At 40.9% G+C, this 20,207-nt stretch overlaps 2 protein-coding genes and 2 long non-coding RNA genes across 7 annotated transcripts; 2 read left to right on the forward strand and 2 right to left on the reverse strand.

Moving 5' to 3' along the window:
• The first annotated feature begins 191 nt into the window (after positions 1-191).
• Positions 192-5,366, forward strand: LOC146276526 (uncharacterized). Of its 2 annotated transcripts, none has more exons than XR_014762523.1 (4): positions 192-279; positions 384-448; positions 4,829-5,026; positions 5,215-5,366. It is a non-coding gene; the product is annotated as an uncharacterized LOC146276526 (long non-coding RNA). The 2 variants fall into 2 exon arrangements; XR_014762522.1 differs by having other exon boundaries at positions 4,922-5,026.
• LOC146276527 (dual specificity tyrosine-phosphorylation-regulated kinase 4-like) lies at positions 849-10,397 on the reverse strand. Of its 2 annotated transcripts, none has more exons than XM_084701984.1 (14): positions 10,307-10,397; positions 10,133-10,202; positions 6,857-6,940; positions 5,951-6,091; positions 5,435-5,713; positions 5,159-5,295; positions 4,824-4,964; positions 4,494-4,632; positions 4,165-4,246; positions 3,859-4,031; positions 3,692-3,752; positions 3,422-3,551; positions 3,124-3,299; positions 849-3,030 (listed from the first exon to the last, which is right to left on the reverse strand). In XM_084701984.1, exons 1-14 carry the CDS (start codon positions 10,336-10,338, stop codon positions 2,798-2,800), a joined length of 1,878 nt encoding a protein of 625 aa, XP_084558110.1. In that variant the 5' UTR covers positions 10,339-10,397; the 3' UTR covers positions 849-2,797. The 2 variants fall into 2 exon arrangements, with proteins under 2 accessions (XP_084558110.1, XP_084558109.1); XM_084701983.1 differs by having other exon boundaries at positions 5,435-5,716; positions 10,307-10,396.
• Positions 10,398-10,803: 406 nt separating this feature from the next.
• rad51ap1 (RAD51 associated protein 1) lies at positions 10,804-14,965 on the reverse strand. 2 transcript variants are annotated; one of them, XM_084700969.1, is made up of 9 exons: positions 14,810-14,965; positions 13,261-13,310; positions 12,954-13,098; positions 12,540-12,646; positions 12,301-12,387; positions 12,015-12,152; positions 11,724-11,912; positions 11,485-11,628; positions 10,804-11,349 (listed from the first exon to the last, which is right to left on the reverse strand). In XM_084700969.1, exons 1-9 carry the CDS (start codon positions 14,959-14,961, stop codon positions 11,222-11,224), a joined length of 1,140 nt encoding a protein of 379 aa, XP_084557095.1. In that variant the 5' UTR covers positions 14,962-14,965; the 3' UTR covers positions 10,804-11,221. The 2 variants fall into 2 exon arrangements, with proteins under 2 accessions (XP_084557095.1, XP_084557096.1); XM_084700970.1 differs by lacking the exon at positions 14,810-14,965 and adding an exon at positions 13,725-13,900.
• Positions 14,289-16,500, forward strand: LOC146276529 (uncharacterized). The gene is made up of 3 exons (XR_014762400.1): positions 14,289-14,397; positions 15,992-16,022; positions 16,387-16,500. It is a non-coding gene; the product is annotated as an uncharacterized LOC146276529 (long non-coding RNA).
• Positions 16,501-20,207: the final 3,707 nt, after the last annotated feature.

Consider the following 20,207-nt stretch of genomic DNA (forward strand, 5'->3'; position numbering starts at 1 on the left):
TGTCCTTAGCAAGTTGGAGGACAATGGAAAGTGGGAGGGAGCATGTGTGGCTTACCTGCTATTTTGTGGATTGTGTTTGTACACCCTTTCTCAATACATTATTTTGTTCTCCATTGGTGGTCTAACTGTCAGACACGAGAGTTGATGATAAAAAAGATAAAAGCATAGCATGTTCACTCTGCGAATTGCGCTAATGAGAGTCGGCTTGTCTTGTAACGTCAATTAATTTCTGTCGCTGCAAAGGGAAGCCTTGCACTGATGCTGCTACCTCTAAATTGGGTTAGTAAACCTAACCTAGAGAAGCTGCGCTTCTCTGTTGATTTCCATCCCAGCTTCCACTTCTGGTTTTGTTTACCTGTGAGATGTTTTTATTTTATAAATAGGCATTTCATGCACTTTCTGAAGCAGAACCACAGCGCTGGAGATGGAGTTTTACATGTAGCCTACAGTAAGTAAGGTGCCCGAACAGCACCCCGACGCAAAGCGGAGAGTTGTAGCGTCGCTCTGAAGGGGCTTATTTTCCCGATAATGACCGGCGTTCTATACATAATCCCTTACATATCAATCCTGAGATACAGGCTGCCAAACAAATTGTTTGTTATTTGTACAGACTCTAAGTTTGCATATCAAATAACAAGTTCATAAGATGAAGATAAATGATCCAAAGGCAAACATGGCGGTGTGCCAGAAAAAGAATTTATTTAGATGCATATGGCTAGGAAGTATCTGATTCAGCACTACAGAACCACACTGAGGGCTTAATTGGTGATGACAATGAGTGTCCTCATTGTGATCAGCTGTTGTAATCTGAGTTTTGTGATTACCTGCTTTCATTAAGTAATGGAGCATTTATGTACATACAAAATTTTACCTTTTCCCTGATGCGCACTAAAAGACAGAACAAGTAGGCATTAGCTTGGCATACGCCCTATAAGGCTTTATTGATTTAGGAACAATTATAGCCTACTTTGTTTGATTTATGAAAGCAAAACCCTGCCAACCAAGCCCGATTCTTTTGTATTATGTATTTATTTACTATGTATGCTTAAGTTTAGTGTGACAGATACACCAAATACTGTGCAACAAAACAGGTTTTATTTTATCACCAATAATATAAAATATTGTAACAATATCCCTGAGCTCCAAATAAAAGAAAGATACTTTTTATGTTTAAACACTTTAAACTTTAAACACGTCACTTTTAACTGTAGAAAAATTGCATCTTTCTTTGAAAAACAAAAACTAACCAATATGGACACACTTGACATTTATATGTTACATATATTCACAGCAGGTCACTTAAAACGGACTTCCTCTTACATTTTAGAATATATTTTTTTTAACATGCTAGTAAACACAAGTAAAGCACCATCTTATCTTATCATAACAATTTCTTTGTTGGCCCATATTTTATTTGATGCTTTCTATCAAACATCCAAGATGCTGAGAAGCTGAGAAGTTTAGCTCAAGATTTTCTATGTTAAAAGGCACCGAAAAATAACTACAGCTTTGGAGAGCCATCAGATATTCCCATTTTGTAGACAATAATGTCCTTTACTTTGTATCCGATTTAAACTTCAAATTTAAACCTGCCACTTCATGTCAGTGAAGGTGACATATTTGCCACCAGGGGACCTTCTCCATGAAACAACCACCTGAAGAGAACTGTTCAACCACTTGGGGACAAATTGTATGTTTTAAAGTGTAATTATTAGTGCTGTCAAACGATTACAATATTTAATCACGATTAATCGCATTAATGTCATAGTTAATTTGCGATTAATCACAATTAACCGCACATTTTTATCTATTCTACATGTCCTTGATTTCTTTTGGTCCTATTCTTTTTTCAAATGCTCTTTAATTATCTTATCAAGATGGAAAAGTGGTTCGGATTGCTTCGTGCAAATATTCTTTTTATTGAAAACATTGCAATCGCCGGGCTTTGACGAGGGGGCGGAGAATTCGCATCAGCTGTGTGCTTGGCCATCAAGTTGTATTTCAGACTGGACGTGCTGCGATGATAGCTCAGTTTACAACGACAAAACACACAGATAACTTTGGTCTTGTCAATGGAACCATTTGGCAACTTTTTTAAAGTAAACCATTCAGAATCTTATTGGCATCCATTTCGGCGTCTCGCGCTCGCCATACACTCAAAACGTAACGTTAACCTACTACCAGAGAATGTCTAATATCCGTAAACGAGCTCTGCTACTACTCTTTAACCGGCTTGCAAGCCAAACAAGTGTGTGTGGCGTGCCTGTTGTTTTGTTTCAGGTCTAGCTAGATCCGGTGTAGTGTTGTAGTTTTTCTACCGTCGGTAGTTGTTGCAACAGTATGTGAAAAAAACTAAGTTTGCTTGGCCAAAAAGAGCGTTAATCGCGCGATAAAAGAATTGACGCCGTTAATTTGGGTTTGCGTTAACGCCATTAATAACGCGTTAAACTGACAGCACTAGTAATTATACATAGGGTTAATCTATAGTAAATTACCAACATGTCTATGGTCATTAGATAAACAATCCACAATCCAAGTGTCCACAGACCCAACAAGGGGAATTTGCTCTGCTCTGCCACTTTCTACCTTTTTCCTTTTAGTACTTCAGTGTAATGGAAAGTAAACTAAATACACCTCAATTTAATGAACGTAATCATCAACGAAACAGGCAATACCCCAGCCCTTGGTCATTGTGTTACAATTTAGTGGTTTCTGATGACACAAAAACCTAGTGCAACCCCTGAAAGATGTCCCCCCCCCCCCCCCCTTTGGAGCCCCCTTCCCTCTGTTTGGGTGCTCAAGTGATGGAGGGCAAACCCTGGGACAGGGCTGGACTGTTTGACTCTTCAGTGGTCCCTGTGGGGGGCCTGATGGCATTGTGGATGGTCCTCTCCCTCATGTTCCTGGTTATGCCCTCGCCCATCTGTTGCTCAGCAGAAGCCCCAATTGGACGCAGGCGCTCAGATGATGCCAGCTTCCCTGAGTTTTCTCTTTTCATCCTATCGATGCCATCAACAAATGTTTTCTCAACTGTATCAGAGTTTGAGAAAAGTTAAGTGAGGTTTAGTCAAGTCATGTCAAGCCAAATGAAGGGGTGGTATGACAGAGGCCTGGAGTGCTTACCTGTCCTGTTGGTGGCTGGTCTTTGGGAGCTGTGCTCCACGTTGACCATGCTGCTCTGGCCTTCGTGGGGCTTCCTAGTGAGCCGGGTCTTGGGCCGGGTCTTGTAAAGCAGAGTGTCCTGGATCCACTCGTGCTGCATCGCCTCCTCTGGTGTAATGCGCTTCATAGGGTCCCACCTTACAGGCGGAGCAGAGAGAGAGATAGAGCGTACGTCGAAAAAGCCTGATGCACACATGAGGGTGTACAAGGAATTATAGTTGCAGTGCACATTTGTTGTTCTTGTGTGAGGTACACTTACGTGAGGCAGCGCTGGATGAAGTCCAGTAACAAAGGATCCTTAGTCTTCATCACAAAGGCCAGATCCTTGGAGTTGGGGCGTCTCTTTCTACCCTTACTGTTGATGACGTTCCTGGGGTTGTTCTTTGAGTCTGCACAAAGACCATACCCACGAGTTAATCAACAGCTCTAATGAAGAACACATGTGAAGTGATCACACGGCACAAACGTTTAATGATTTCTTTGAGTAACAGATATGAATGTTACGTTGGCAGTTGTTTTAGATGCTCACCGAAAAACAGCCTCTTCCTGGTTGCGGTCTGTAGGAAATCATGTGGAGGCATTCCAAGCACCTGAAATCACACAGAGGTCAACATGATTAAGATAAATTAATTAGCAGGAATTCCATGCTAATAGTGAATTGTCAGTAGCAATAACATGCCAATCGTGCACAGCTACCTCCAGCATGCAGGCGATCTGCTCCACCTCACTCTCTCCAGGAAAGAGAGGGAAGCCAGTGTACAGCTCCACTAGGATGCAACCCAAGCTCCACATGTCGATGGACATGCTGTAAGGGTGGCCCAGGATCACCTCTGGGGATCGGTAGAAGCGACTCTGGATGTAGGTGTATACTGTTGAGGAGGGGCAGGAGGAGAAGACACGGTGCATGCATAGTGAGACCACTGAGAGCCAATAGACAGAGCAATGAGATCCTGTCACTTGGTAAGGTCAAACAATGATAGAGTAGCTCCCACAGACACCTACCTCTCTGCTGCTCATAGCAGCTGGAACCAAAGTCAATCACTTTGATGTTCCCTTGACCTTTGTTGGATAGGAGAATGTTTTCCTGAAATATAAACACCAAAGTAGGAACTTATTCCACTGGCCTTGTTACCTAATATACTGTAAAATAAACAGGATAAATAGGATCACCCCTTCAAAAAATTTAATTGTTGGACTTTTTCTACAATCACTTTTACCCATCCTCTCTAAGCAAGTGAAGCAGTCAGTTATTATGCTCTGGCGGTACTACCTTTTATTCAAAATAATTTCAGTAAGTAGTTATATTATATTGTATTGCTAAGAGTCCCTACCGGTTTAAGGTCACAGTGAATGATCTTCTCCTTGTGCAGCATCTGCAGGCACTTGAGTAAGGAGTAGGCAAAGCGTCGCACCAGGGCCTGGCTAAAGCCTTGGAAGTTGTTCTTCTTGATCAGCTCATAAAGGTTCAATCTGCACAGACAGAGAGGGAGATTTAACATTGAACATTTAACATGATGAATCTGATGAAACAAACCGATAAACGCAACAAACACATATACAGATATTAGAACAATCATTATATATCCATCACATATTCCCTTCCTTGACGTTTAGTTCTGTGCCCTACATACAGTATATATTGAGAGACATTTTTGTCCTACCCCAGGAGCTCAAAGGAGATGCAAAGGTGATTGCGGAAGTAGAAGTATTCCTTCATGTGGATGACGTTATGGCAGTTGTCCTTGTCCTTCCTTCGTAGAGCCTCCAGGATCTTCAGTTCTACCATGGCCTGATGGTGGAACCTGCAACCGGCACATCACCATGGCAACATGAGGACCATCACACAAAAATGACAGCTAAGAATGTATAATACATACAGTATTATAAGATGTATACCTGTTCTATATATGCTACAGTACGCATGGTATAATATAGCTAAAGTATAGCTGGTGATTATTTGATTTATAAAAGTGCACTAATAGCTGGGTTGGGTTACCTTTTTTTGTTGCGGATAACCTTGATTGCCACATGCTCTTTGTTCTTGTGATCCAGGCACTTAAGGACCTGCCCAAAGGATCCTTTGCCAATCACCTCCAACACCTCAAAGCGATAGGCTATGTGATTGTGAGCAACCTGCAAAATAAAAACTGGTCATTGCTTTACTTTGTTAAAAGCTGTGTACTTACCGTGCATGAAATAAATACATTAACTAAGAATGTTAATATTTCAAATTCTGTTTAAATTCTCTGAATGTTTTTTAGGGTGTGATTACCGTCACATAGCCTCCCTGTTCGTCATCATAACCATGGTTGTGAGGGAGTCCATGGGATCCCTCAATCTTTTCTGCCTCCAGCCCCAAATACCAGATTTCACTATAGTCCATGATCTCCTCCTGCTCAAAGTCAGTAAGGCTGTCCCTGAAAAACCTCAGGACCTCAGTAGGGGACATGGGCAGCCGGTGTCCTTCACAAGACCCCTCATCCTGGGCCTTGTTCTTGTTATTGAGGGGCTCCCCCTGGCTGTCCAGTGTGGAGCTCCGTACTCTATCTTCCTGCTGACCATAAACCCCAGAAGATCAAAACAATTGTAAACAATACAGAGTGAGCGCCAATATAATTTCACATGCAAGAAGCCAGCACTAGGTGGTGTGTTCTTCCATTACGCATGTTATGAACCCACACAACATTTGACATTCAGCACATTATTTTATCCAAAGCAACATTCAAATAATACACAGTCACAGCACAGCAGATACAGCAAGTAGATTTACAGTGAGTACAGGACTGACCTGGAAACTACCCTGGCTCTGCATGCCCAAGCAGGTGATCCGGGGCAGGATGATCTCTGACTGGTGCTGGGTCTTGGCATTGTTCACAGCCACAGGTCTGGTCTCCAAGCGGGGCAGAGTACCTGGGCCCGTGCCAAAATTCTGCAGCAAGGGATGCGAGTAACTCATTCAGTTAGGTGTTCAAAATTAGATCCAAGGTTTTGAGACCCCTGCATTGTGCGTTTAAAAAAGGAGAAAACAAATACAAGGGCAGGGAGTGTTTTGTTTTTTTGGACTGATCAGTAACGAAGAAGCAGTCGACCAAGGCCCCCCAGAGAGAGTAGAGTTACTTGTCTGGGTAAGAGAGAACTAGAGACAAAAGCCTTGAGGTCTGCTCTCGAAAGAAGCCTTTACTGGAGACCCAGCTGGAGGGCTTTATCTGGGATAGACTCTCACTCTGTCACAGTCTCTCTATCTTTTCCATAATCAGTTCCTACACTGTTGCAGGCTGCTCCTCCTTATCTAGAAAGAAAATCTTCAGCAGTGCTGTTCTAAACAATTAAAATATCAAAATACAAAACTGAAAATGTTGCACTTGGCATGCTTGCAGGATGATAATGGTAGTTCATTACTGTGAAAACCCTTTTTGAAACTGTGTGTATACTGTACATGCCCACATGAGATTATGAAGCATGTTAGTCACAGGTTATTGTTAGCTCATAGACCCTACCTTCTGCCCATGTTGTGGGCTGCAGAGCTGTGTCAGTAACCGCGCACACAACAGTCATCGAATTCCCCCATGTTGCCAGATCATAATACAGTCATAGAGTTCCCCCACACTCCCAAACAAAGGTGCGTGAAGAGGACCATGGAGTCCTCATGCACTGGGGGTGGTTCTCTCCTGCTTGGAAGGGGGGATAAGCTTACCTGCTTGTACGGGCGGTTGGATCCAAGACGAGTGCCTTCGGCCTGGATCTTGTGTTGCTGGGGGTAGGCATCAGGCCTCCCTGCCTGTAAGAATTAGAACCAAGAGAAGTGTTTTATAACTTGTGCATATGCTTAAAAATGCATGTACCCTGTCTTCTGGGAACACACACAGACACTTGCATAAATCTACATACATCCGGTATAAAGAATCTTAGGAGGCTATGCCCTACTTAAAATCAGATTTATTTATAGAACAAGATTTTTTTCTGAGCAAGAATATTCTGCATTTTCATGCCAATGCTGCAGGGAGGCTACGGAGAATTCACAAGAACACCATAAGAATGGTACAATTAGCAAAACACAGAAATCCAAAACATCAACGATTTTCAAAAATCGTTATTGAAGGTTACTTTGACCATTAGTCCAATGCGCTGATAGGTTATCTAACTCGAGAGCTCTCACCCGTTAAATGCGAATAAATACAACATGCTTGGCAATTGAGTGAACGAAGTGGAAAATCTATCTATTGAAATGCATATGCTACACAAATGTATGCGAAATAAGTAAAGCTGTCAACTTCTCACCTTGATATTAATTTCGGGAAACATTGTTTTCCTCCAACAGGGTTATCCAATAGGAAAAGTGTTTTTTTCTTTCATAAACTAGGATGCACTGGGAATTCCATTAAAACATCTGGCGTTAAAAAAGACAGTTCCGATTCTTAGACGTTGGCCGATTGATGCAGTGGACTAATGCCTTTGAGCAATGAAGTGAAGTGCGAACACACCATTGCATTGAGGAAAATGGCTTATTTCAGCCAAATATTATAGAGGATAGGATACAAGCTGTTGGTATTGACGTTGATGGTTGAGGAAAAGAAACCTGTTAAAACAGCTTATTGACAGCTTGGGCTCCCGCTATAAACTGGTCAACTCACCGGCGTTACCACGGTGCAAAACATACTCAACCCAAGCATGAATCACAGTGCGCTTTTCAATCATATATGGCTACAAGAGAAGGCTACAGCAGTTAACCCAGAGTCATATTAGGATTTGGTATCCGTCGCAAAACAACGAATTCACCCTTTGCCAAAAAGTTCTATGAATTGCTCATTTTTGGGCTTGGTGTTACAAAGTTTCCATCTTTGGAAAACTATTAAACTAAGCACCTTTATTGCGCACCTTGTGTCATGTTGACTGAGTCTGTGAGCCACGCGCAGCAGTGCGAAATGCAGCATCACACAGCCAAGCTAATAATTAGCCTACTTTCCTATTACCCCCCAGCAAGTTACCTTAAAGCAAAAGTATATTTAGAAAAATATATACAGTCTCTCTCTCTCTCTCTCTCTCTCACACACACACACACACACACACACACACGCACAGAGGAAAAACAGTAAATCAGAATGTGATGCTTTGAAATTGTGGAGTAAAAAGCATATTCACTTACATAATAATGCACTACACTCCCACACAAGGAGAAGATATATTTTTCAGAAACCTATGTCAACATGGAAGTGTTAGAAACCATGACCATATGATGGCCACAAAAAAATTCTGCAGGCTTTAAAGATAGAATCCCTTCCAATCTTCCATGGATGTGTTTACATGAGCAGGAGGGTAGGCGTTCTGACTGGGGGGACAATCCGGCAGAACAGCTCATAACAAATCCAATTACAAACCAGTAGTGGCTTGAAAAGGAAAACCAACACCAATGTAGCATGACCCAATAAACATATAATCCTTAAAAACAGAGATCCTCTTGGGCTATTGTGCAATGTTCATATCCCCCATTACTAGTGTGGGATTCAAAACATAGCCTGAGTGGGGGTTCTACATAAACCCTAGGATTAAAGTATTTAAGCACCCTAAATCCTCCTAATATTGTTCATTAGCAGGGGATATTAAATGCTATTTACATGCTGTAGCACTAGCAGACCTGCCAACCTGAATCTTCCACAGAATGCCAACTAAACTCAGACAGCAGAAGTGTCTGGTGTCTTACCTCGTTCTCGTCTTCATTGCTCAGGACAGGCTGGGAGCCATCCGCCGAGGCCTGTGTAGGAGGCTTACCCCAAAGACCCATACTGTACCTGATTATACGCTACCCACCTACAGACAGCACTGTCTAAAGTGAACTGGGCCTGTTGGCTAGTCATGAAGCACAGTCTGGCTGGGGTCATAGCACAACTTGACTGGTCAGAGTGAATTCTATCCTCTCGCACTCAACGCTGGGTGGTGACACATCTGTCTCTCAGACACCTTTGTCCAAGATGCTGGCATAGGACACGAGGAATGGGGAACTATCAGCTACTGTACCTTTAAGATAAAAAGCTGAAAGCTTTGTTGTACAAACTATGAAAACGAAATTTGAACGGTATTGCATGACTCGGATAAATTACTGATACGTCTTATTGTTACATGACTACAACACCGCTAACTTAACAACTTCAGTCTTCAAAAGTCTTCAAAAACGGACTTAAAAAGCCTGCACCAATCCAATGAGTACCTATGACCATCCAACACAGATACTATCACAGAAACTACTGCTCAGAGAACCGATTAACATGTTGTAGAGCACATGTCTTAACAATCGTCTTAAACCCTGAACATGGTGTAAGCAACCTGTTTGCATTGTCTGTCCCACTGAGACATCTGTCAGCACACCCACCAGAGAGCTGCTGTTCCACTGGCTACTGTCCACCATGCTGGGGATCAGTCTGGCTACCCTGCCACTGTCAGCCAGGTAAGGCAAGACCAGGTTAAGTCATCCCCACCCCACCCTCCATACAAATACATGCCACTCTTTCCATAAGTGTAATAAAGTGCGCACATGTATACACATACGGTGTTCTCGAGATTTACTTCTTTGGAAGGAATGGCTTTTGGGGACTTGGGGCTCATCTTACGCAACGGTTGTGCAACATGGTCATTGTGACAGTGGGCTTAGTCATATGTTCATTTTTCAGGCTACATTTTTTTAATCAAAAGGAAGATGTTTTCAAGAGTTCAAACACCACAAAACAGGTATATTTCTGGCTTGATTTGATGTTGAAAGTGTAGACAGGTTTTTCCAAGCTATTCTCATCACAGATCCCAGCCACAGCATACAAGGTGTTCCACATGAAACAAGATTTGCCTGTAATAATGGTTTGCTGTGCAGCTAGATCAACCCGGTTGGTACATTCAGTGGCATGGAATATTACTGTTCAATCAGCTTCCACATGGCTTAATCACTATTATTAGGATTTGTGTTTTAATCTGCAATTTAGCCTACCCTTTTCAGCTGTGGGAGCGCGAGGTTCCTGTCTGTGATAAGTTTCTCGAACTTCTTTCTGAGCTCTTTCCTTAATTTTTTAAAAGTTACACAATATTCTGAAGTTAGCTCATCAACGTATCTTGTCAATGCAACTATACATGCCTAGTCGTTAGCCTACAACTTGTTACTCACTTTCGTCCAGAGGATGGATTAGTAGTGCTCATGATTGCATGTGCAATCACGAGCGAATCGGAACACTTGGGCTATTTTGGGTTGGCGGCCTACAATTTTGCGCCAATCTCATTATGCTATCATGAGTCTGTCATAATAGCGGCTAAATTCTTATTTGTTAGTTGAAGCGCAACATGACGTAGCGAGACAGTAGTGTTTCAGTGTAGCCTACAAAAGATACTTTTTATTTTGAGGCTAGTTGTCGTTATTTTGAGAGGTCACTATAGAAGAAAAGTATAGCGTGAGTAGGACTACTTTAACGATTATCATTGAATGTATTCAACGCGATATGGGTCGCAACATTTTATCGCCTCTCCAGACATGTTAAACACTGGAGTTGCAGTAAACTACATTCACCAACAGTTAGCCTGTCTATGCCATTTTACACCTAAAAAACTTGTCTTCCGTGTGTGGTAGCCTTAAGAATAATGAGTACAATAATGACATACCACAAAGCCTACAATTAAATCTTTAATGTTTTATCACATATTTACAGTCTCTCCATATTTTTACGATGGATCGATTATGCCAGTTTTGAGAAAAAATAGCCTAGAATATTAGTGAAAAAATAATAATTAGGCATTACATATTTTTGACCCAGTCCATGGAGCTATGATGAACATTCATATGTTGCTAGTGATATGACATAGAATTTGCTATAGTGATCTGATAAACAATGTAGAAACAGTAGACTATGGTCCTAAAATGAAAATGGCCAAGGACAACAATAATATTGGGCACCTGTCTAATAAATATAATATTACTTAGTTGTTACACTTTAAAAACATTGCAAAGACAAATTGACAAAAAAGTCAGACAGTGAATCGGGGTCCTAAATAACAATGTCTCCAGAAGCAGGCCACGGAAACAACTCACTCAGTGGATGGCAACACTGGGGTGTAGAGGTTTGACCCTCATGCGACGGGACAATCCAAGCCGTAGACCCTGCCCAGGGGACTTCCCTGAGGCATTCTGGGATGCCCCTGGACTTCCTCCAATTTGAGCTGTTTAGATGAAAGATAATGAGCTGGACAGTTCACCAAAGATTTAAAAAGGCATGAGGACAAACCCCTCAGTTTAGGACATGCCAACCTTTTAAGGGGTGGTGATAACCTGGAACAATTATCCTTCTGTCTTACCTGGAGGATTCCATTTGGGTATTCTGCCCCCTGCTGGAGTTGGACTAACAGAGACAGTGGATCTGGACAGAGGAGGGGTGGATGGATGCCTTGATACGGGTGCAGGTTTGGCCGCAGTCGGACTTTTGACCATTGTAGGATTTTCTGTGTGTCATGAAAAATGTGGAGACCTTTTAGATCATAGAGATCTAGAAAGGTAAACATTTTAAAATACATGAACATTGAGTTCACATGCTTACTTGTTAAGTGTGGCTTCACTTTGGATGGCTTTGTTGTAGCCAGCGTTCCCTTTCTGGAGACCTGTACTGGTCTACTTCTATCTTTTGGGGGGATTTTCTCTTTCTTGTTTGTTTTCTTAGCTTTCTTTAAACTAAATTCCTCGTCTTCACTCTCTGCTTGATCACTGAAGTCATCATCGCTTTCCGCATCTGAAAGGACGTTGCATATAAATAAAGTACTAAAAGGCATAAAAACACATTTGGGATGAAGAGAATAAAGAGATGCCAATGCATTTGTTTTGGACAAACAACCTATTGTTACTGTAGGCTGATAGTCCTCATCTTCCTCCTTCAGCGTTGACCTCTGCTTCTCGGTACCTGTAGAGGTAGGCTTTCTTTGTCTGGACAGGCCACACAGGGATCCCTGCTCACTTGTTATCTTGTCAAGGCCTGGGGAAAGAAATCACCCACAGTGACAGTGTTCAATGGCCGACCTCTGTGGGTAGCTTGACCAAAGAATCCACAGATTTAATATAATGTATAGATGGTTTGGGGAAGTATGGACCAACATTAGCAGGGAATTGGTCGATCAACCTACCCAAAACATTGATGTCCACACTGCAGTTTGTACGGTGCAATGCTGGATCTATATTTTCATAATCTGTTTGTGGTTGGTTCTTAACATCTTTTCATGAGGAAAATTGAGTAATAAAGCCAAGTGTTATTTAAAATGGCATATAACAAGATTTCATGGATTGGAAAATATTAAACACAAAGGCAATATGGTAATGATTAAATACAAATTAGTGTGTGGGAAATCATCAGACTAACACAAACCTTGATAAGTAGAACAATGTTTCTCTTTTAGGTCGGAATTCTGGAGCAAGGAGAGTGTAAGAGCTGCCTCTAAATCTCTGTTATACAACTTGTCATGCACTGGTACTCTAAAAGAAACAAAGACAGTCAAATGTTTTGAGAATCACAACAAAATTCCTCACAGAAAAGTTGTGAATATGCTATGATGTATGAGCCATTTTCTCATTCCGAACATGCCCTTTGCAACCATTAGACATTAGACATTGCTTAACAACACATGTTGCTCTTTGTTTGAGATTAGGCATATGTATTATCATGAGTAGTGCGTCACTAAAGACTCATTCTAGTAAGAGTTCTGATTTTTGTCACACTTCTCTGCACCAGTGAGCACCCTAATAGCTAAGATATTACAGAGTTGTTGCAGTGTTTCCTAACCTTTGCTTGCAGCCAAGAGACAGTGCGTCACTCTCTTGACTTGATGACTTGCTTGAAGACTTCTTGGGCTTTTCCTGCTCAAGGTCTTTTATACACTCCCTTGGTTTTTTGCTGGGTGGTGCCTTCACAAAGGCAAAATCCTCATCTATGGCAAGACGACAGAATACAGTGATCCGTAGCTAAGCATGCAATTTTATCACAACAAGATCTCAAATTATTTGTGTTTCAAATGAAAAGTTAGCACCTCAACACACAACACCAGTCAACACCACATACCACACAAAGATAAACATTCTGTGGAACTCACCATCATCGAAGTCTTGATCAACGACAGAATAGTTTACAACTTTCGTTTTCCTGACAGCAAGAACAAAATCCACAGATTATGTTTATGTTTTCCAATCGTTAATCAATTATTAAGATACCTATTCTATATTGTTCTAACTTGGCATACATCTTGCTAATAGTAGCTAACCCTAACCTATAGGTTGACTAATACTAATAGTGCTACGCTCGCTAGAACTACAGTATCGCTAATACAATCACAGAACGTCCCTGAATTTGAAACTCATAACTAGGTAATCCAAGCCGTTTTCTAGTAACAGTTTAATTAAAAGTGTTATAGGCACAATCTCTTTTTATTAGCAACCTACGTGTCTGTTTTGAATAATATGTGCGGTGTTATATAAAAAAGAAGCTAATTATTCCTATACTAATAGCCTACTATTTAGCTAGCCTATTTAGTGCTAGCATGCAAAGTTATAAACAAACCTTGACGGTCGCTCCATTTCTGTGTCCTCTAATAATGATATCATCAATTGGCGTAAATTTGAGCTACAAACCTATTTCAACAATGTTCAATCCACACTGTAGTCAAAACCGTAAGCAGTAGCCCGCCCGAAAACTGAATCATGTTGATAAATCTGACCATTTGTAGCCTCAGATTCGCGTTGTAAATGCTAAACTCAAATTAAAACACCGCTTCAAATATATAATGTCCACATTTCCAACAAATATATGCGTCTCTATAAAAACAAAAGATTAGACTAACGACTTTGGTCATTTGTCTAGCAAATAAAATAGCTGCCTAGAAGCATTTCCTACAACTTGAGTAAAATGATGAATCTGCTATTCTGGAATAAGCCTACATTTATTCACGAGATAAACGATGGCTGTGGCTGTGTCTGATTCCGTAAACTTGTTCACTTAGTCCCTAGTGAACGGCAGTGAGTGCACTATATTTCAGGAGTGAGTGAACGAAATGAGTGAGCGATTTCAGACGCTGACGTCAGAGAGGACTCAGGAGCTGTTGCAGTTGTCATGAACATTTCACTACATTAATTGAGAAATAGCAAAATATCAACAGTTGTCGTTGGTCTGGTCCGCGATCTGTTAGCTTTGCGTGTGACTAGTCGCTAGATACGATTTTCTGTACCTACTGAAGGTGAGGTGAAAAGTTGAACTTGAAGAAACCTCAACCGAAAAAATTTGCCTAGGCTACTGTTGCTAGGCTACACTGGCTAGTCACAAGTCAAACATTGCATTTAAGCAGAGTTAGTGGCCAATCATCAATCAATATGTATAATTTTACTACATTATATGTTGATATATATATGTACTTTTTATTAATGTTTTGGTTACATTTGTAAAAGTTGCCGCCATCCGTATTTCTTTCTCTTTTTTTTACTCTGCTGCCGTCTCTGCGTTGGATTATGGGAAATAGGGTTGGAGAGTGTACACGTACACAAAGTATAAAGTAACGGATTACAGTAACGATATTAGGCTACTATTATAGGTAACGAAGTAAAGTAAGGCATTACACTCAAAATGATGGTAACTACATTACTTTACTAGACCTCAGGAACGCGCTTTCTTGCGTCAAGTGATGCCAAGCCCTTTTTGCCGGTCCGAAAAGTTCTCTTTTAGTGGCGCTTGCATGCTTTCCTGTGTGCGTGCTTGTCTGGGCACCGTTGCCACACAGCTGCTGGTGCGTAGACATTGGGCGCATTCGACATGGGCTGACTTCATGCAGCGCTGCAGCTAGGCGGCTGCCTTGAATATGAGAATGTCATTGGCTGCTTCAAGTCAGCCGGGCTGCACGCGGCTGCAGACGACGTAGCCACTGCATTAAATCGAATGCACTTATTGATAACCCAGGATCACATGATGCTAGGTTGGCGTAAAAAGATGGAAGCGGGAAAATGAATGAGACGGAGACAGGAGCGTTCAGCCAGTGGCGATATTTTTCATTATATACTTTGTTGCTCAAAAGGACAAAAATATTACAGTGAAATGCACTCTATGTCCAGGCGAGAGGTGTCTTTCAACTGCTGTCAACTCAATGATATTTTAAAGTGAGGCATAGGCTATTTCTTTGGTCAGATAGCGTGGACAGGCTTAATATTCGTTCAAGTGAATGGCTGAGTTTTATATGCCACTTTATTTTACACGTTTACAATTACAATACACTATGTGGAAAGGCTAAGCGATGCCCTTTATTGAAAATTGAAAAATAAAGCATTTGCTTAAAACATTTACTTTACTTCCAAGTAAAGTAACTAGTAGTGAAGTATACTTTTCAAATGCAGTAACTAGTAAAGTAATATAGTTACAATTTTCAGAAGTAACTTGTAACTAGTCATTTTTTCTGAGTTACTACCTCAACACTGTCTATGGATATATATCTATCAGTGTACATAAGATGTACCATAGACATATATATATATATATATATATATATATATATATATATATTTCTATGGGATGCACCCTCGAAATCAGATTGCATTGTGGGTAAGAATAAGTGAACAATTGTAGAGAACGAGATGTAGGCTCATGAATTAATTTAGGTCACCACTTCAAAATGGCTGTCACCCTAAATAGTGCACTATAGGCTATATAGTGGGAGCGGTTCCAGACACAGCCGATGTCTTCAAATCCACAGTCAGATTATCCAATCACTATTCTGATAACCATTATGGGATTTACCTTTGCCTCTGGCGTGTCATTGTGTAATAAAAAAAGCTTTTTCCTTGCAGGTTTAAAATGCTGTGACCTCGTTTAGGACAGGTGAGACAACACAAATGTTGACAGTTTATTGTTTCAACTACATTCATGTTGGCCAGTGTTTCTCCAGTTCCACTTGGAGAAAACATTGACATTTTAACAAAGTATTCCAGTAATGCAAACAAATGAACAAATGCTCATGCAAATAGCAATGCAAAAAGAGGTAACTTTTCACATTTTTATTTAAAATGTATTTGATTCAGCTTTTTATCTAGCAAATTAATGTCAATCCTGGCAGCTACCACGCCTACACACTAAACAAGCTCCCAAAGAACACATATTGATCTGTAGCCTCCAGTTCTGACAGCCAAATACTACCTATTAAAATTGAGGGGGAGTATTGACACTTTTGGCGGTTGTCTTTTAGGGTGGGTTGAATAACCTCTAGAGACTGATGTCACACAGAATCCATAGAGGTCCAGTGGCCAACCTCCAACGGGCCCAGCAGATGGCACTGTGTGACTGGTCTTCAACATGCCCCGACTGCTGATGGATTGACCTGGTGGGTGACATGAAAGCGACACGTCCACAGCCCGCCCACTGTCTGCCGGAAGCAATCACAGCTCCATTCTTTTCTCTTTTACGGTACCTCACCAGAGCGCACCAGCCTTCCGAGGGTTGTCATTTTCTAGTTTGTGGGTGGGTGGCTGTCGGGTGTGGTTTGTCACACAGTAGACCTGCTGGAGGAGATGTTCAATGATGGTCCATATCCTCAAGCCCAGACGAGGGAGGAAGACATGCAGCCATGAGCCTAAAGGGCTTGCGGTTACACATTCCTCCACTCCTACAGCACTGCCTCCAGCCCAGACCAAAATATCACACCCCTCATGCGGTCACAAGATCTTGCTTCATTTACATGAATAGTCAAGGTGTTTTGATGTTGTTGACACAAGTACTAGCCGTAGTATATTATATATTGGACAAATACATTAGACAAAATTACTATAGACCAGTCTAGTGGTATTTGTGAAAAATTAGCCCACTCTATTCACATATATGGCTTTATATAACTTTATGTACAGGGAAGGACTTCAGACATGTATGTTGTAAAAGTGTGGTAATAGCACCCTACTCTACCACTGCATGTACCCAGAGCAGTCATATGATCATAATATTTTGGGCAGGCAGAATGTGCAGACTGCTTGTTGTAGTCTGCAATCCATATAGTATTGCATGCAATACACTTCACATCATTCAGTCATGGAAATGTGTTTATTTGTTTGTAGGTAATGATGTCATTAGACAGGGCTTATTTAAGAGATGGAAGGAGGAGATGGAAGTGGTGGTTTTAAGAGGGACAATGGTTTTATTTTGTATTTCACCACTGAGGTGAATCCTGTCATTATGTAACCTATAGCATTACTGAGTGGCAGTTTGCCTGGTCTTCTTGGAGTGCAATGCAGATTAACTTACTAACAAGCCTTATATGGGTGTTCCTTAGCAGAGGATGTTATGCATTCTTAACTGCTACAGCACAGGTGAAAAAGGAGAAATGTTTAGACACATGATTCTGTATTGGGTTGCCAGGTATGTTCACAATATGGATGAGGATGAAGGATTGAAATAGGTAAATCGGCTATCAAGTTTAGAATGTAGCCCAATACAATTAAACAAATCGATCTAGAATTATTATTTAAATGATCACTGACTATAGGCTTATGAGGTCAATAATATAAAAATAAAAAGTACTAATATTAAGTATGTATCATTTATAGGGGTCTTGGCTCAAAAAGGACCCCCTTTAAATATGAATTGACCTGTCACTAAGTGTTGCGGATATCCGGTACCCTGGATGTGTATGCGTGGTATTATTGTAACCTTTAAATGCCCTTGGGTCAGATGTCTTTGGCATAAACCAGTTCTAACCGCAACCCAGCCACAGAAACCATTGCTCTGGCACTCAGGGTAACCGGAGTGGGCAGACAGGTCACTCGATCAGTGTGTTCCGGAGTTTGTTTTCTAAGTCTTCTCCATTTAAGTGTACGCTTTTGAATACTTTTTTTGTGCACTCAATCGTCTGCCACAATGCTAATTGCTAGTGGGATGTGAGGCGGTAGAGAAACAATCACAGAGAGACTTAAGGAAGTGCACTCCAGGGTTTGACCACAGGTTCCTTGCTCCATCAGTGTGTCTGAAAGAGCGTCTCATAGTTTATTGAAGCTAGTCAATTTAAGACCAAAATAAAGGCTTGTATTGATCAGCGTTTCTATTACAACATGGGCAGAAAAATTATTTAATGCTTGATGAAACTTGAGTAGACAGCCTGTTACCACCCTATTGTAAGGCTGCACAATACAGTTCTAGTCCACATTATATTCACTGCTGCAAATATTTCCGTCCTCAAATATCCAGAATAGACCAGAACAAGAACACAGAGTTCTATATTTGGTAAAGGAGCGGAAGCAGTGCACATGAATAAACCATCAATGCCGTTGACTCATTCATATGTGCTGCTGAATCATCTTGGGAAGAATGCAGGCACTTGAGTTGAGAGGAAGGGGTTGTGAAGTTGTTGGCAGTGTCAGGTCCCAGGTCAGGCCTCTACAGTATGATTACAAGTGTTGACAGACTCTGGAGATATAAACAGCATCAAAGGCCTCACAGCCATTCAGGCCTGCCAGTCTTACACTCCAACACCATTGAAAATAGTATCTCGAAAACAGCATTGTTTTCTGCACCCCAGCGTGGCACTTGAAGGGCACACAGGATCAGACTCATTAGGACAACTGCCTCTAAGCAAATTGAAACGGTGAGAGGCACAAGTGCTTTTAGCTCGTGTGGTCAGTCTTCCTGAGTGTAACAATCATGGAATGCAACTTTTAAGTATCCACCTACTATTAGAATTGGATTTTACTCATTTACAATCATCAATTTGTGTTTTCTCATTACATTTTCAGCAGTTATTTTGTAGTTAGAATAAATCACCCTCACAAAAAATGTGATAGATAGACATAAACGTCTGATTGACGGAATCTCCCGAGAGACTGCTGAAGGCGTGTGGGCTGTTCTGTGCATGTGTTAATGTGCGTTCAGCAAGCTGTCTCGTATGTTTAGGATACCGACAGTCCATCTCAGAGGACCTTTCTCAGCTTGAGAGACTGGCTGTCTCAGAGGCTCTGACAGTCTCTGTGCTGCTGACATAGAAACACACCCACCATTATAGACCAATCAGCCTCCACAAACACTCTGACACAGCACTCAGATCCGATGTAACCTAATTAAGGACTGATGTTTCTCCACACGATTGACATAAAAGCATTGTGAACAATCTCAGTTAATGTATCACATGGTAAACTGCAGGTGCCAAATGTATAGAACTCTTACATTTGATTTATATATGAATATAGTATAAATCATCTCTCTGTTGATCCTGCTCTACAAAACAATGATGAATTACTAGAGTTTAGGTTTTTAGTTTTAAATCCAAAAGGCATTTTACATAGCAGCTTCCTTGTTTTAATATTCCTCAGGGACACATTCACAATGCAGGGCCTGACATATTTTCTAACAGTAAAGGTGTTCTCTGCGAGCACTTCAAATATTTAAAGTCGGCTGTTCTTAAAAAAAAACTAAATAAATGTTGTTTTATCACCTTCATCATTTTCTGAGACTTCCATTCTCAGACTAAATACTCTCCCAAGTCTCTTCTCTAAAACTGAATGACTTCAGTTCAGACACATTCCAGTGTCCCAGTGAATGCTGCAATGCAGTGAATTAGTGTCCCTGGACAATAATGAACTGCATTTACCACTGTTTCTCAACAGGGGGCAACCTGCACACAGAAGAGTGACTTCTTGGTCCTTGTATAGGAAGTTATTCTAGAGTCAAGTGCAAGCCAAGCATTTTTCTGCAATGTCAAGCATTGCCCTTTGACTGTCATCCAACTGGGCTTTCTGACAATAAGGCTTTCTCCAATTTTCCAATTTTCAATAATAATATTTCGTTTTATTTACACCGTTAGGGATCCACTGTTTCACGATACTACATACTGTCATTTCAAGACAGGAACTTCATTTTAGCAGTGTTATTTTATAACCTAAATATATCTTTTAAAAATAGTCATATATAAATGTACTTTTTTTAAACAAATGTGATGTTAAATTTGTAATGTTATGTTGTTCTTTTTTTATGTTCGGTGGTTATATCCAGTAGGAGCCCAATCATAATCTATGTTTAATGTGTCCGCTG

This window comes from Hypomesus nipponensis, chromosome 7 (genome assembly GCF_054491055.1).
Source record: "Hypomesus nipponensis isolate SF chromosome 7, ASM5449105v1, whole genome shotgun sequence".
Lineage (NCBI taxonomy): Eukaryota > Metazoa > Chordata > Actinopteri > Osmeriformes > Osmeridae > Hypomesus > Hypomesus nipponensis.

Coding starts and splice junctions, on each gene's coding strand:
- LOC146276527 (XM_084701983.1), bottom strand. CDS start 10,338: ATGAGCACTACTAATCCATCCTCTGGACGAAA. Junction 10,203..10,306: donor AATCCATCCTCTGGACGAAA/GTGAGTAACAAG, acceptor TAAAAAATTAAG/GAAAGAGCTCAGAAAGAAGT. Junction 6,092..6,856: donor CCAACCGCCCGTACAAGCAG/GTAAGCTTATCC, acceptor CCCTTGCTGCAG/AATTTTGGCACGGGCCCAGG.
- rad51ap1 (XM_084700969.1), bottom strand. CDS start 14,961: ATGCGCCCAATGTCTACGCACCAGCAGCTGTGTGGCAACGGTGCCCAG. Junction 12,647..12,953: donor TCTCTTGGCTGCAAGCAAAG/GTTAGGAAACAC, acceptor TGTTTCTTTTAG/AGTACCAGTGCATGACAAGT. Junction 11,629..11,723: donor AGTGAAGCCACACTTAACAA/GTAAGCATGTGA, acceptor CATGACACACAG/AAAATCCTACAATGGTCAAA.